At 19.0% G+C, this 14,691-nt stretch overlaps 6 protein-coding genes across 7 annotated transcripts in view; 1 reads left to right on the plus strand and 5 right to left on the minus strand.

The window, feature by feature from the left end:
• Window positions 1–227: 227 nt before the first annotated feature.
• PF3D7_0206500 (conserved Plasmodium protein, unknown function) lies at window positions 228–4,538 on the minus strand (the record flags this gene model as incomplete). The annotated part of the gene is made up of 1 exon (XM_001349539.1): window positions 228–4,538. One exon carries the CDS (start codon window positions 4,536–4,538, stop codon window positions 228–230), a length of 4,311 nt encoding a protein of 1,436 aa, XP_001349575.1.
• A 2,730-nt stretch (window positions 4,539–7,268) lies between these two features.
• On the minus strand, window positions 7,269–7,810 carry PF3D7_0206600 (DNA-directed RNA polymerase III subunit RPC10, putative; the record flags this gene model as incomplete). Its single annotated transcript, XM_001349540.1, has 2 exons — window positions 7,269–7,390; window positions 7,612–7,810. The coding sequence occupies 2 exons, from the start codon at window positions 7,808–7,810 to the stop codon at window positions 7,269–7,271; spliced, it is 321 nt and encodes a 106-aa protein (XP_001349576.1).
• A 974-nt stretch (window positions 7,811–8,784) lies between these two features.
• On the plus strand, window positions 8,785–10,200 carry PF3D7_0206700 (adenylosuccinate lyase; the record flags this gene model as incomplete). The annotated part of the gene is made up of 1 exon (XM_001349541.1): window positions 8,785–10,200. The coding sequence occupies one exon, from the start codon at window positions 8,785–8,787 to the stop codon at window positions 10,198–10,200; it is 1,416 nt and encodes a 471-aa protein (XP_001349577.1).
• Window positions 10,201–10,879: 679 nt separating this feature from the next.
• On the minus strand, window positions 10,880–11,698 carry PF3D7_0206800 (merozoite surface protein 2; the record flags this gene model as incomplete). The annotated part of the gene is made up of 1 exon (XM_001349542.1): window positions 10,880–11,698. The coding sequence occupies one exon, from the start codon at window positions 11,696–11,698 to the stop codon at window positions 10,880–10,882; it is 819 nt and encodes a 272-aa protein (XP_001349578.1).
• A 1,032-nt stretch (window positions 11,699–12,730) lies between these two features.
• On the minus strand, window positions 12,731–13,768 carry PF3D7_0206900.1 (merozoite surface protein 5; the record flags this gene model as incomplete). 2 transcript variants are annotated; one of them, XM_002585343.1, is made up of 3 exons in its annotated part: window positions 12,731–13,035; window positions 13,172–13,632; window positions 13,749–13,768. In XM_002585343.1, 3 exons carry the CDS (start codon window positions 13,766–13,768, stop codon window positions 12,731–12,733), a joined length of 786 nt encoding a protein of 261 aa, XP_002585389.1. The 2 variants fall into 2 exon arrangements, with proteins under 2 accessions (XP_002585389.1, XP_001349579.1); XM_001349543.1 differs by lacking the exon at window positions 13,749–13,768 and having other exon boundaries at window positions 13,172–13,685.
• Window positions 13,769–14,684: 916 nt separating this feature from the next.
• The window catches only part of PF3D7_0207000 (merozoite surface protein 4), a gene marked incomplete at both ends in the record, with an annotated part of 963 nt that continues 956 nt past the window's right edge, over window positions 14,685–14,691 (minus strand). The window contains one exon of the mRNA XM_001349544.1: window positions 14,685–14,691. This exon is cut by the window's right edge and continues 328 nt beyond it. Coding sequence (XP_001349580.1) covers window positions 14,685–14,691 — 7 coding nt within the window.

Raw genomic sequence — 14,691 nt, forward strand, 5'->3', positions numbered from 1 at the left:
CAAAAAAAAAAAAAAAAAAAAATTGGTTTATTTTATCAAGTTAGCAAAATATTTTCCATATGAATTTTAAAAAAATTAAAAAAAAAAATTTTTTTTTTTTTTTTTTTTCTTTTCTTGGTGACAAGTATAATAATTCAAATGACATAATATACATACATATATATATATATATATATATATATATATATATATATATATATGTATATATATATTTTCTTTCTAGCATTTTAGGTTATTGAAAAGTTAAACATATCATTAAAATTTAATTCATTAAATTGTGCAAACATATTATATATATGCATATTTTGTACGCCTGGTTGTTGAAAGATATGATTTTTTCCTTGTAAGGAATCATATAGATATGAATAAAAATTATCCTTTGGATGATTATTTTTATTTGTTATTATTTTTTGATAATTTTGTTTCGTGTCTACATTTATATTATCATGATCATAAAGAACTTTGGTTTTAATTTGTTCTTGTTCATTTTGTTTTATATTACAAGTTGTTAATTTTTTTTCATCATCATTAAATAACATATGTTTATTGATGTCTAATACTACATGTTGATTATTTTCAAAAAGTGAGAATTCCTTTGAATTTTTTTTTGCATATTTATTTAAAACTTTAATACTTTTTTTAAGAACATGCTTACAATCATATATTTTAAATTCTTTAAATAATGCAACAATGTTATGAATGTCATTTATTTGGTAATATATATTTTTCCCTGTTATGATTTCAAACAAAAAATTAAATATTTTAATATAAAAATTTAAATCTCTTTCATTTTCTATACATTTAATATGATACCAAAAATATAATCCGAAATTTTTAAATTTCCATTTCTTAAAAACTATACCTATTGCTTTAATCGTATTTAACAAAAACATTTTTATTTCGTAATTTGTATAAATTAATTTCTCATTTTGTTTTATTTCATTTTTCCCATGTTTCGTATCTAAACATAAAACTCTTTTCTTTTTACATTTATGTATATAATTCATTTTGTTACAACTATTATAAGAAATACAATTATTCGTATTTAAATTTACCAACTTATTATTAATTTTGTTTATATTAGTTGCATCCTTTATATGCATAATATCCTTCATGTTATTATTCATCTTAACCATCATATCGTTCATATTGTTTTTTATTGATGGTCCACTTCTTTTTCCTAAAAATTTATTCAGATATTTTAATTTTACCATATTCTTATTATTTCGTATTAAATTTTTAAGAAAATTATATTTTTCTTCGCTAAATCGTTTTTCCGATACCACATTTTGACCATTATCTTTTTTGGACACTTTTTTCATGTTCATTTTATAACTTCGATTCATGTTTATATTATTATTATTATTGTTCATGTTATTTATTCCTTTTATATTATTCACACTATTCACATTATTCACATTATTCATATTATTCACATTATTCATATTATTCACATTATTCACATTATTCATATTATTCATATAATTCACATTATTCACATTATTTACATTATTCACATTATTTACATTATTCACATTATTTACATTATTCACATTATTCACATTATTCACATTATTCACATTATTAATAATGTGATTATTGTTTGGATATAAAGATATTAATGATAATTTATTCATAGCTTCTTCATCCTCCATATTATCCAATTTCATTACCTTATTATTAACAACATCAATTTGATTTTTCTTTATTTTATTATCCCCAATATTTATATAATTATTTTCATCCTTCTCTCTATTATGAATATTCATTTTATTCATATCACCCTCTCTATCATTCACCAAATCTGTAGAAATGTTCTTATTTATAACATTATTTATTATATTACTTTTATCATTATCATTATAATTTATTATTTTATTATTATTCAATATATTTTTTCCTAAATTTATCTTTGGTATTTCATCTGTACGTAACATATTATCATGCTTTCCTAAAAATAAATCATTCATATTTTTTTTTTTTTTTATACATCCCACATCATTTATACTTGTGAGAGAATACTTCCTTTTATTATCATCCAGATTATTCAAATATTTAATATTTTCTTGAATATATTTTATGTATTTGACATTCTTACTTAAATTTTCGGACGCCTCACTTTTTCCATATGTATTAAATTTCTTTTTTATATCATTATTATTGTTTAACAATTTTAGGCTGCTTATATTGCTTACATTATTTATAGGGTTCAAACCCTTGTTCATATTTACATAATTTATATTGTTTATATAATTTATATTGTTTATATTATTCACACTGTTTATATTATTCACACTGTTTAAATTATTCACACTGTTTATATTATTCACACTGTTTATATTATTCACACTGTTTATGTTATTCACACTGTTTATATTATTCACACTGTTTATATTATTCACACTGTTTATATTATTCACACTGTTTAAATTATTCACACTGTTTATATTATTCACACTGTTTATATTATTCACACTGTTTATATTATTCACACTGTTTATGTTATTCATATTAATTATGTTGGTTAATCCTTCAGACGAGCTTGTGTTTAACCCTGACATGTTCATACTACTCGTCGTGCTCATATTCGGCATGCTAGCCATTTTATTGATCAAACTAAACCTTCCCTTGGCATTTGGAAAAGTGTTCAACGTTTTTAATTTTTGAACATTACTCAAGGATCTTTTTTGTTGAACCTCTGTCCCATTTATTACATGATGAATAGGTTTATTTTTATTTATTAAAACTGACAAATCATTAATACTTTTCATATTTTTTAAATTTAACATATTTACAATATTTTTATTGTCATTGTTTGGAATATGGTTTCTCATGTTATCCACATTATCGCTTTTGTTAAAATGAGCATTTAATGTATGAGCGTTATTTACAGCTTGGTTATTTCTTACATAATTATTGTTAATTAAATTATTGTTATTAATTAAATTATTGTTGTTATTCAAATTGTTGTTACTATTCAAATTGTTGTTACTATTCAAATTGTTGTTATTATTCAAATTGTTGTTATTATTCAAATTGTTGTTGTTTACCACATTATTTATATTTACAAGGTGGTTATTATTTAACACATGAGTCACATTTGTGTTGTCCCTTTTAATATAATTTTCATGTGCTATACTATATGAAGAAACATTGTTCATTAAATCTGCATTTTTTGGGATGTGCATATACATATTTCCCTGTTTATAAATATCTAAAATGTTTGTTGGTGATCGTATTGTGCTTTCTCCTACTTTTGTAAAGAAATTATTTTTGCTACTATTTTGAGAATTCACAAAATATTTACCACTGACAATATTGCTACCACTACTACTATTATTATTATTGTTGTTGTTGTTATGGTAAATGTCATTACCATAATCCATCTTATTTATGATTAACAGATTGCTCATGTTAATACTTTTACTTCCCGAAACTGATCTGTTCATATTAGTAATAATATTATTCGTTACAACCCTATTCATATTATTAAGCATATTATTTGTCATGCTACTTGTCATATTATTTGTCATACTACTTGTCATATTATTTGTCATACTACTTGTCATACTACTTGCCATATTATTTGTCATACTACTTGTCATATTATTTGTTATACTACTTGTCATACCACTTGCCATATTATTTGTCATACTACTTGTCATATTATTTGTTATACTACTTGTCATACCACTTGCCATATTATTTGTCATACTACTTGTCATACCACTTGCCATATTATTTGTCATACTACTTGTCATATTATTTGTTATACTACTTGTCACATTATTTGTCATACCACTTGCCATACCACCTATCACTTTATTTGTCATACCACTTATCACATTATTTGTCACATGATTTGTTATTTTCCTATTTACAATAAGATTATTATTACTTTTACTTCGTATATTTTTTAGGAACATTAAATTATCATGGGTATTTTTTTTTGAATTTATGTCCCCATCATTTTTTAAAAAGCTTACTGCTTTATTATACAATTGAATATTCCTCATACTTTTATCATAGGGGTTAAATATTTGTGTGTGATTTTTTTGTGGTACCATGTTGGTATTAAATATATTATTATTGTTTAAATATTTAATATTACTATTTATTATTGTATTATCATTTTTTTTTGTTGTTAACATATTTTCATTATTACAAATGTTATTATTATTATGGTCATTATTACAAATATTATTATTATTATTTTCATTATTATTATTATCTTGTCGTATTATACCTCCCTGTTTATCATAATATCTCAAATATTCTTTTTCTTCATTTTTATTTTCGATTTGATAACTATAAGATACTTCATCTGTAGTAGTTGACAAAGAATCTGTCGTAAAAATATCATATTTTGATTTACCTAAATCCTTTTTTTTATCATCAATAATATTCGTTCCCTCAACATCATTCACATTCATAACATATTTATTATATTCTAAATTGTCGTATGGATTTTCTTTTTTATAATAATAAGGATTTACATCTTTTAATATTTTTACTTGTATATTACCATCTTGCTGCATTGTCTACAAAAATGTGCTTCTAATCATACGACTTGGTGATATCGCTCGAATAAATAAAGAAATAAACAAAATTAATATTGTCTTATAAATAAATAAATAAATAAATATATACACATATATACATATATACATATGTTTATGTTTATGTTTATATTTATATTTATTTATTTCCTTATTTATTTTCCTTTCTCTTTTGCTTAACAATTATTAAACATTTAATATAATATTATATAAAGAAAACAAAATTATTATATTTTTAAATTATGTTTAACATTTATATGTACATATATTCACATATTATATACAATTCTTGTATATTATAAAAAAAAAAAAACATATAAAATTTCAATATATATATATATATATATATATATATATATATATATATATATTATGTATATTATATGTATACTTTTTATCTGACTTTATTTTATGTCATATATAATTTAAACATAAAATCATAATAATATCGAAAAATATATATATTAAAAATATAACATATATAATAAAATACATATATACAAAATATATATATCATTAATTAACAACCATATGAATATTTAAAGAAAAAGTTAAATAAGACATAATAAAAAATGTTGCCTTATTATTATTCACAATGTTTTATATATATAATATAATAAATATTACCAAAAAAAAAAAAAAAAAAAAAAAAAAAAATTTATAAAAAACAGAAAAATAAAATATATATAAAGTATATTAAATAATAAAAATGATTATGAATAAAAAATATACAAACATGTAATATATGGATAGAAATATATTATGCATACATGTATATATATATATATATATATATATATATATATATATATAAATATGTGGTGTTATAGATACACATTACATATATTTTAGAGATAGATATACAATTTAAAATAATATATATTTAATTTATATATCTTTTTTTTTTTTTTTTTTTTTTTTTCCCCACATATGCTTTCAAATTCTTTAATTATTATTATTATTATTTTTTTTTTAAAATTAGGATATATTTTTAATAATTTTAAGAAATATATAGTAAAAAATATATATATATATAATATATTGAAGGGTATATTTCACATATATATTATATATACATGTAATATATAATATATATATGTAATAATTATATATAATATTTTTATAGGGGGATTTAGTATATATATTATTCTATATATATATTATATATATATATATATATATATATATATATATATATTTATACGTATAATTTTTATAAGGCCTTCTTTTTCTTTTCTTCTTTTTTTTTTTTTTTTTTTTTAAATAATAAATATAATAATATATATTCCTGTTAACGATTTTTTTTTTTTTTTTTTCTTATTTATTATTTTGAAATTTTCTTATTTAAAAAAAAAAGAAAAAAATTAAATTAATCAAAAATATTAAAATAAAAGTCAAAAAATTATGAAAAATAAGTAATTTTTTAAAAAAAATTTTTAAAAAATTTTAATTTTTTTTTATATTCATTTTAATATGCGTCAAGAACTTCTCTTCTATTTCTTTTAACCTAGCATGTTCTCTCTCATGCAATTTTAATTTTTTTTTTTTTTTTAATGTATCCATATAAATATATATATTATGATTTATCGATACTTTTTTTTTCCCTATATATTTATTTAATAATATATATATATAAATATATACATATATATAACATATTTATATAATTTTTTATTTATTCTATGAATAAAATTAAAATGAAATAAAAACAAATCAAAGCATATAATATAATATATTATTATATATTGATATTTTTTTATGGACAACAACAAAAGAAAAAATAAAAAAAAAATAAATATTTATAATTCATAACTTTTCTATAATTTATTTTTTATATAATATATATAATATATATTCCTTTTAATTATTTTTTTTTATATAACAAAATAATAATAAATAAAATATATTTTGTAAATTTTATATATTAATATATTTATTATTATTATTATTTTTTTTTTTTTTTTTTGTCTTTCTCTTATTTTTTTATAATCTAAAAGGAAAAAATATATCGAAAATAAGAAAATAATACGAACAAATAAAAAGGAGTACAATCAAATCTACGTATTCTAATGATAGCATAAAATTAGAATTTATTTTATTTTATTGTTTTTTTTTTTTTTTGAATAAATTTTAGGATGTTATATAGAAGATATTATAATTTTATATTTAAAAAATAATTATATATAATATAATAATATATATGAAGCATATATTAAATATGCTTCTTTTTTTAATTCTCAGTATTATTATTATAAATAAATAAATAAATAAATATATATATATATATATATATATATATATATATATATATATTTTTTTTTTTTTTTTTTCTACCTATGAATTCTCTTGAATATAACTTGTCCATAGAAAAATTCCCATCCTTGTTCCATAATAAATGTAGGTATATCTCATATTTTAAAAAAATAATCATAATATATAAATATATAAATATATATATGTATTTATATATTTATATATTTAAGGGATAATTTTAAAATTTTTATGTAGTATTTTAATTTTTTAATTAATTCAAATAAATTATAAACACTCCCATGTAAACATAAAGAGTAAAAATGAAAGATAAAATAAAAATTATACTTTAAAAAAATAAAAATAAAAATAAAAATATATATAAATATATAAATATATACATATATACATATATATATATTATACATTTAAAAACTTAAAAAAAAAGAAAGGAAAATGTTATTCTTTCCAGTGATAGTTACATTTTACACAAATATAAAAAATGGTACTAGGTTCATCTGCTGATCTTATTTGTAAAGTATAAAAATAAGCTTCATCGTTTGTACATTTTGGACATACAGCTGAAAAGAAAATAAATAAATAAATTAATAAATTAATATATATATATATATATATATATATATATATATGTTATAATGTAACTAAACAGACGAAAATATTTATACTAATAGTTTAATATCTTATAATATAATCACATGTTCGAATTTTTTTATTATTTTTTTTTTATTTTTTTTTTTTTTTTTTTTTTTTTTATTTTTTTTTTTTATTATTATTCCCTTACCTTGAGTCTTAGACATATTTTTATTATTTATATCAACAGCATCCAAAGGAATAGTCTTGTTAAATTGTTGACAATCGAATTTATTATATATTTTATTTTTTATTTTATACTTATAATTACATGATTTACAATAAAAATAAACACCCTTTTCTATATGTACTAAAACAATGTTATGACAATTGGGGCAAAAAAAGGCCATATTTTTCACACATTAAATATATATAAATATTTTATAAATTTAAAAAAAAAAAAAAAAAAAAAAAAATATATATACATATATACATATATATATCTATATATATATATATTATACAATAATATATTACATTTTTAATTTTTTACATAACAATATTGGCAATACAATTTTTTATATGTTATCCATATATTTCATCTTTATTTTTTTTTTTCTGACAACATATGGATTATAAATTATACAATGCTATAATTTACGAGTTAAAAATATATATATATATATATAAAATATATCGTATTCTTAAAATGAATCACTTCCTATAAAGTCATTCTGACAAAATATATTTTACATTTAAAAAGAAAAAAAAGAAAAAAAAGAAAAAAAAAAAAAAGGTATTATTTTAAATATACATAAAATGATGTAATAATATTATATATAAATTATTAATTTGTAATAAAAAAAAAATATATATTTATATATTATATATATATATATATAATTATATTATCACTATATGTTGTATATATTATTATATATAATATATACATATTTGTACAAAAAAAAATATATATATAGAAAGAGGTTCCTTAATATTTTTATAATATGCTCAACCTAAATTTCTTATATATAATATATATATATTTTTTATTTATTTTTAAACAACAAATGCATCTCTACCTTTGATAATAATATATAAAATTACGTTATATAAAAAAAAAAAGCATATGCAACAATTAGTATATTCTTTTTTTTTTTTTTTTTTTTTTTGAAGTTACTATTTTATTCATATGCTATAATTTAAAAAAGGAAAAACGTAATATAACTCCCCAAAACAAAACCACTAAAATGTAAAGTATATATATAAATAAATAATTATATATATATATATATATTTTTATATATTTTTATATATTTATATATATTCCTTATTATATAGTCATATTTATTTATTTATTTATTTATTTAATTTATTTTTTATTATGGATGTACATGTGAACCAACTGAAAAACATATCGCCCATCGACGGGAGATACAAAAGATCGTGCCAGGAAGTAAGCGAATATTTTTCAGAGTACGCTTTAATAAAATATCGAATAATAGTTGAAATAAAATGGTTATTATTTTTAAATGACAAAGAATATTTCTTTCCAAAAGTTAGTGAGAAGAGTTTGAGTAATATCACATCGATTATGGAATTAATAAATGATAATGATATATTACGTGTAAAAAAGATAGAAGAAGAAACGAATCATGATGTTAAGGCGGTTGAATATTTTATAAGAGAGAAATTAGAAAGTTTAAAAAATGAAGAAATAACAAAAGTAATACCATATGTACATTATTTATGTACCAGTGAAGATATTAATAATATAGCATATGGTTTATGCTTATATAATTGTATACATAATATAATAATACCAAATATACAAAACATTATAGACAAATTAAAAGAATTCTCTTTTAATTATTCTGATGTATCTTTATTATCAAAAACACATGGACAACCTGCATCACCAACTACCTTTGGTAAAGAAATGTCCAACTATTATTATCGTTTATATAAGCATATAAATAAATTAAAAAATATTGAGATATATGTAAAATTTAATGGAGCTGTAGGAAATTTTAATGCGCATAAAGTCTGTGATCCTAATATTGATTGGATCGATAATATTAAATATTTTATAGAAACATATTTTAATTTACATTTTTCATTATATTGTACTCAAATACAAGATCATGATTATATATGTGAGATTTCAGATACATTGGCTCGTTTAAATTATACATTGATCGATTTATCTGTTGATATGTGGTTATATATCTCATCAAATGTTTTAAAACTTAAAGTTATACAAAAAGAAATTGGAAGTAGTACCATGCCACATAAAGTAAATCCTATAGATTTTGAAAATGCTGAAGGTAATTTACATTTAGCTAATTCTTTATTCAAGTTATTTAGTTCCAAATTACCAATAAGTAGATTGCAAAGAGATCTATCTGATTCAACTGTTCTTAGAAATTTAGGCTCATCATTTGCGTATTCCCTAATATCATATAAATCATTATTAAGAGGATTAAATAAAATTGATGTAGATCAAAATGTTATGAATGAACAACTCAATCAAAATTGGTGCACATTAGCAGAACCCATACAAATTATTATGAAAAAATATAATATTGCTGATTCGTATGAACAACTTAAAAACTTCACTAGAGGGAAATCCATAGACAAACAATGCATGTATCAATTTATTCAACAAAACTGTAGTCATCTACCAAAAAATGCAATCGATGAATTGATGAATTTAACACCGCACAATTATCTTGGCTACGCAAGCTATTTGTCAAAAAATGTGGAGCACTTCTCACAGGAATATATAAAAAAAAATTAAAAAAAAAAAAAAAATATAAATATATATATATATATATATATATATATATATAAATATATGTATATATTTCCATGTCTTAAGGTATCATATATATATATATATATATATATATATTAAAAATATAAAAAAAGACACTGCAAGTTGGGCACTCCCACGCCTTTATATATATAATTTAGGACCTTATAACATGTACGCCTTTTTAACATAATGCGTACTTGAAGAAATATGGTACCCTAAAAAATACTTATAAAATATTACATCTTATATTTGTCCTTTATTATTTCATTTTATATTATATATTATATATTTTTTTTATTTTTTTTGTGTTGTACAATTTATTACTACTAAAAACATTAATAAATTTTTTTTCATAAAAAAAAAATACATACATGGAAAAAATATATAAATAACATTGTCATATATAATGTTATTTTTTAGTTTTTTCAATGCGTGCATTATTTATTTCATATGTAAAAACCATGCATTATAATAAATATTCAAACGTATACATAATCAATGTGGTGACATAAAAAATTCGAATGTATATATGGCATTTTATTATATAAAAAAATAAACACATCTATATGTACATATATATATATATACATATATATATATATATATATATATATATATATATATATATATTATATAAGTCAATGTTTTAAAATGAAGAGAATTATATGAATATGGCAAAAGATAAAACAAGTGTTGCTGAAATTAAAACAACAAATTTATTTATTGAAGCAATATTACTAGAGTTATTTAAGAGGGATGTTGCTGCTCCACAGTTTTCTTTGTTACCATCGGTACATTCTTTTTGACTATCAGAAGTATTTTGTGGATGATTATTTCTAGAACCATGCATATGTCCATGTTGTCCTGTACCTTTATTCTCTGGTGCAGATTGTAATTCGGGGGATTCAGTTTGTTCGGCTGTTGGAGCAGAATTTTCAGCTTGTTCAGGTTGTGCAGTAGGACTTTTAGTGTCTGCATCTTGAGTGGGTGGAACATTTGATTTAGTTTGAGAGTCTTGTTGAACATTTGAGTTATTTTGAGTTTCTTTATTTGCTTGATTTGGTTCTTGAACTTCTCCTTTACCTTTTGGATTTGTTTCGGCATTTTTATGATTTGGATTTTCTGAAGAGGTACTGGTAGATGCTTCTGCATCATTAGTAGTTGTGGTAGTTGTGGTAGTTTTGGTAGTTGTGGTAGTAGCGGGAGTACTTGAACTTCCCTCAGCATCTGCACCATTACCATCACCAGAACCAGCACTACCACCAGCACTACCACCAGCACTACCACCAGCACTACCACCAGCACTACCACCAGCACTACCACCAGCACCAGTAGAAGGCTTACTTTCTGCCATACTTCTCCTTATACTCATATTATAAGCATTGTTTATGAATGTGTTGCTATATTTACTTTCATTTTTAATATTAAAGGTAACAAAAATAAAGAAATTTATAATAGACAATGTTTTAATTACCTTCATTTTGACTAATATAATATGTTAAGAATTAATAAATACAATTCTTTTAAATTAATTATTAAAAAATATTAAATTACAAAATGAAATTTAATATAATTAATATTTTATTATTATTAATAAATGAATAAATATTTAATATTTACTTAAATATATATACATATATATATATATATATATTTTTTCCTTTATGATTAACTTATGAATATATTTTTTTTTATAAATAGTTCTATTTCTTTTCTTTTTTTTTTTATATTTGTGTTGTTTTTTCTATATGTCTAAAAATATATAAATTAAAAAAATTTATATAATGAAAAAAATGGAAATTGTAAATTGATTAGTCGAGATTTACTTATATATAATTCATATGTTTATTAGAAAAAAAAAACAAAAAAAAGAAAAAAGAAAAAACATTTTTTATGTTTTTTTTTTTTTTTTGTGTGTGTGCATTTGATTTATTATATGAAAAGATACTAGGTTTTATATCGTAATTGATTAAAATAAATATTAATGCACCTTAAAATGAAAATGAAATTAAAAAAAAAAAAAAGAGTCTTACTGCACATATATTTATTATATATTTATAATATATTTATTATATATTTATTATATATTTATTATATATTTATAATATGTTTATTATATATGTATTATATTTGTATTATATTTATATTATATTTATATTATATTTATATTACATTTATATTATATTTATATTATATTTATATTATATTTATCTATTATTTTTTTGATAATATGGTGAAAAATTATCCGAGGGATAATAAGTGTGCAATAATAATAGTATTGAATAAATAAAATAATATTAAATTTGGTAAGATTTTTAATTATATTTGTTATATTACAAATATTTATTCTATTAAATATAGATTAGTTATATATAATAAAAACTTGTCAATGAATTATATATATATGTATATGTTTATATGTTAATTTTTATTTTTATTTATTTATTTTTTTTATTTTTTTTATTTTTTTTATTTTTTATTTTTTTTTGTTTTTTATTTAGAAAAAAATATATTAAACGAATAATAACAAAAACAATGTAATATAAATAAGAATAGAAAAAAATGGATGGCAAGAATAAGAATTCAATATTATACATTTCGTACCAAGTAAATATCCATCCTTACATATACATTTAACTCCTATATTATTTATATTTATACATATTTGATCATCAGAACATCCACCATTATTTATGGCACATGATTTTCTATTTTGATCACTCATCATATTATATAATAACATTTCATCGGTTACATTTTTTTCTACTTTATTATATCTTAGGGCGCTATAATGTGGCACCTCATCATCTACATTGTCTAAAAATAAAAAGATATATAAATATAATATTATACATATATATATATATATATATATATATTTATTTATTTATTTATTGTTTTATTTTTTTCGTGTGTGTACTATATTTTATATATTAATATACAAATATATTACCAAAATGTAATCTATTTGGAGGTTCTTGACCTATTTCTGCATTCTCATTAATTTCAAGATCTAAAGGTTCTTCTCCATTCTCTTCTTTCGTCTCTGGATTATTAGAATTATGTTCTGATATATCAACAGAACGTGTTGCGCTTTCACTCGAATTTTCACTACTATCTAAATTAGGGTTACTGTTCTCTTTTTCTTCAGGTTCTTTTTGGATATTTTGTGAATTATTAGAATTGCTCTTTGATTCATCATGTGAAATATCATTTGGCTGTTTATCTGATGAATTGGAATTTTTTTCATTCATCTTAGTAGGTAAAGAACCTTCTTCTTTTAGTTCATTTTCATTATTTCTATTATTATTTCCATTCTCTTTATTTTTACTTGTAAAACCACCTTCTCCTTTTTCGTCATTCATTAATCTTCTGACAACCAAAAAATTTTCATTTTTATTATTTAAATTCAAACTATAAAAAATAACGAAAAAATAAATATATGATAGAATACATAATATATTCATTTTACTAAAATATTGACAAAAAAAAAATTAAAATGTTAAATGTTTAAATATATATATATATACATGTGTGTGTGACCATTCATAAGTCAAAACTTTTTTTTCTAAATTTCCATAATTAACAAAAGGTAATATATATATATATATATATTTTCTAAATAGTTATTAAAGGCTGAAGAAGAGGAAATATAAATAAAATTTCATTTTAAAAATAAAAAAAAAAAAAAAAAAAAAAGAGAAAAAAAAAAGGAACAATTAATCGAAGAAACTAGCCAAGATTTTTTAAATTTTTCCAATCAGATGCATGTTACTATATTTGGTTCCATTCAATGACAAAAATTTTCATAAGCAAAAAAAAAAAAAAATTTAAATAAAAATAAAAAAAAATATATATTCGAGCATGCTTTAATAGGTAAGGAAAATATATATACATATATATGTATAACAGAACAAATATATATTGTCATAAATTAATAACATGGTGTAAACACATATATATATATATATATATATATATATGTTCATGTATATCTTATATTAAAAAAAAAAAAAAAAAAAGTACCTATGTATGTATATATGTATACATCCCTTTAAGTTTTCGAACATTTTTATTTTTTTATATTTCAATACAATATAATATTGTAAATTAAAAAAATTTAAATGAAAAATCAAAAAATATAAATATAAGGTTGTAGATATAAAGAATTATGGAAATATAGTTATATTTTTAAGGAATTATAAAAATCAATTTTATATTTAAAAAAAAAAATTATACAAATCAAGTATAAATATAAACATAAATATATACATATATATATATATATATATATATAATATTATAAAAATTATCTATAGATACCAAATAAAAAGTATATATAGATATAAAAACACTATAAAAATAAAGTATATATATAAAATATATTATTATGGTAAGATTTAAACATATAAAATTATGTAAAATGAATATTTAAAATTTTATTAAAACAACAAATAAACAAAAACTTAATTT

The sequence above is a fragment of the Plasmodium falciparum genome, assembly GCF_000002765.6.
Source record: "Plasmodium falciparum 3D7 genome assembly, chromosome: 2".
NCBI lineage: Eukaryota > Apicomplexa > Aconoidasida > Haemosporida > Plasmodiidae > Plasmodium > Plasmodium falciparum.